General features: G+C 48.8%; 1 protein-coding gene across 1 annotated transcript; it reads left to right on the top strand.

Annotated features, from left to right (window-relative positions):
* Positions 1-338: 338 nt before the first annotated feature.
* On the top strand, positions 339-993 carry SCP2D1 (SCP2 sterol binding domain containing 1). Its single transcript, XM_053574524.1, has one exon. It carries the CDS (start codon positions 423-425, stop codon positions 891-893), a length of 471 nt encoding a protein of 156 aa, XP_053430499.1. The 5' UTR covers positions 339-422; the 3' UTR covers positions 894-993.
* The last annotated feature ends 623 nt before the right edge of the window (positions 994-1,616 follow it).

Here is a 1,616-nt window from a genome sequence, read left to right as displayed (position 1 = left end):
GGTTCACACCAGGATCTGTGATTTAGCATTACCCACTTCAGAGGACTCAGAATGACCTCTGATTAGGGTGGCTACCTGGGAGATGCCTGCATTGCAAAGACCAGCTTGTGTCCCCAGAGAACCTTCTGGTGCCAGTTTCCCTCATCCCCATGGTGGCTTCCGGACCCTTCAGGTTGGTGGGATGAACAACCCCTGTTTATTGGAGCTGTGTGTGTCTGTGTGTGTGCCTCACACCTCCCGTCTGAGCCCTCAGCTCATGTCACATGTTAGCATTGATTTGGCCAATTAAACTGTGGCACACACACCAGGCTCAGTCCCTGCTTGGGCCTTACCTTTGATGTCACAATCTGACCTGTGGGTATTAACCTGGTCGCAGCTGCTCACAGAGCAGACAGCAAGGTCAAGAGGACCAGCACAGGAGGATGTGGAAGAGAATTGACCATCAACCCAAGATCAAAGCAGGGGATAGGCCTCAGGCAGGCCAGCTCAAGGTTCTGGGTTCAGCCCAGGACCCTGCCATGCCCCTTCCTCTGGAGCTGGCAGGGCTCCAGAGCTTCCCTGTGTTCCAGGATATTAGCCATCATATCAAGGAAGTGGGAGCCCAGCTGGTGAAGAAAGTCAATGCCATCTTTCAGCTGGACATCACCAAAGACGGGAAGATCATTCTGCAGTGGACCATTGATCTGAAGAATGGTTCTGGGGACATGTACCCAGGCCCTGCCAGGCTCCCAGCAGACACTGTCTTCACAATCCCAGAGCCTGTCTTCATGGAGTTGGTTTTGGGTAAGATAAACCCACAGAAAGCTTTCCTTGCCGGAAAATTCAAAGTGAGTGGCAAAGTTCTGCTTGGCCAGAAGCTGGAAAGGGTTTTCAAAGACTGGGCCAAATTTTAAGCATGCATAAATACCAAAGAAGAACTCTCTGATTATGTCGAATGGGGATCATGCTTAATCTGAAGATTAAAGTGAAAAATATCTAATATTTTTACTCAAATTCTTCCTACGCAAGTGTGATTAATTTTCCTGCTGATGTATAAATTCGCAGTGAGGGTTCTAGAGCAGTAAAGAATTTTGCAGTACATCACCTAAAATCTTTGTCTTTTTCTTTTCTTTGCTTCCTTCATGCTGTAATTTGCCAGGGTAAAAGCCACAGGTAAAGAAATGAGCACTTAGGATAGGGGGGGTTTAAATGGTACAATGGCTGAGTTCCTCAGAATTTTACTTTCTCTTTTTAAAAGTCTGGCACTCTGGGGGAGGAAGTGATAGCCATCATTGTGCAGGTCTGCACCCCACGTGGTGTCTGGGTTTCATGCAGAGACTTTGACGTCAGGTTGCAGGGCTGGAGGGCCGGTGCCGGGCAGGAGAGGGATGATGCTCTGGGTCTGTTATGACTTGTGATGGATTCAAACCCAGGATAGTTGAAGGACTTGGCAGATGTTCTAGGCCAGTGGCTTTTAAATTGGAGCATGCATCAGAACCACCTAGAAATTTGGTTAATGTCCAAGGCCACCTTGAGTTTTACTCAGCCAGTCTGGTCTGCCGGGAACGATCATTTCTAGCAAGTTCCCAGATGGTGCCGGTGGGGCCACCCTTGGAGAACCCCTGTTCTGCTTCACT

Source organism: Nycticebus coucang, chromosome 21 (assembly GCF_027406575.1).
Source record: "Nycticebus coucang isolate mNycCou1 chromosome 21, mNycCou1.pri, whole genome shotgun sequence".
NCBI classification, from domain to species: domain Eukaryota; kingdom Metazoa; phylum Chordata; class Mammalia; order Primates; family Lorisidae; genus Nycticebus; species Nycticebus coucang.
The sequence above is the reverse complement of the archived record's forward strand: the minus strand, read 5'-3'. Positions and strand labels throughout refer to the sequence as shown.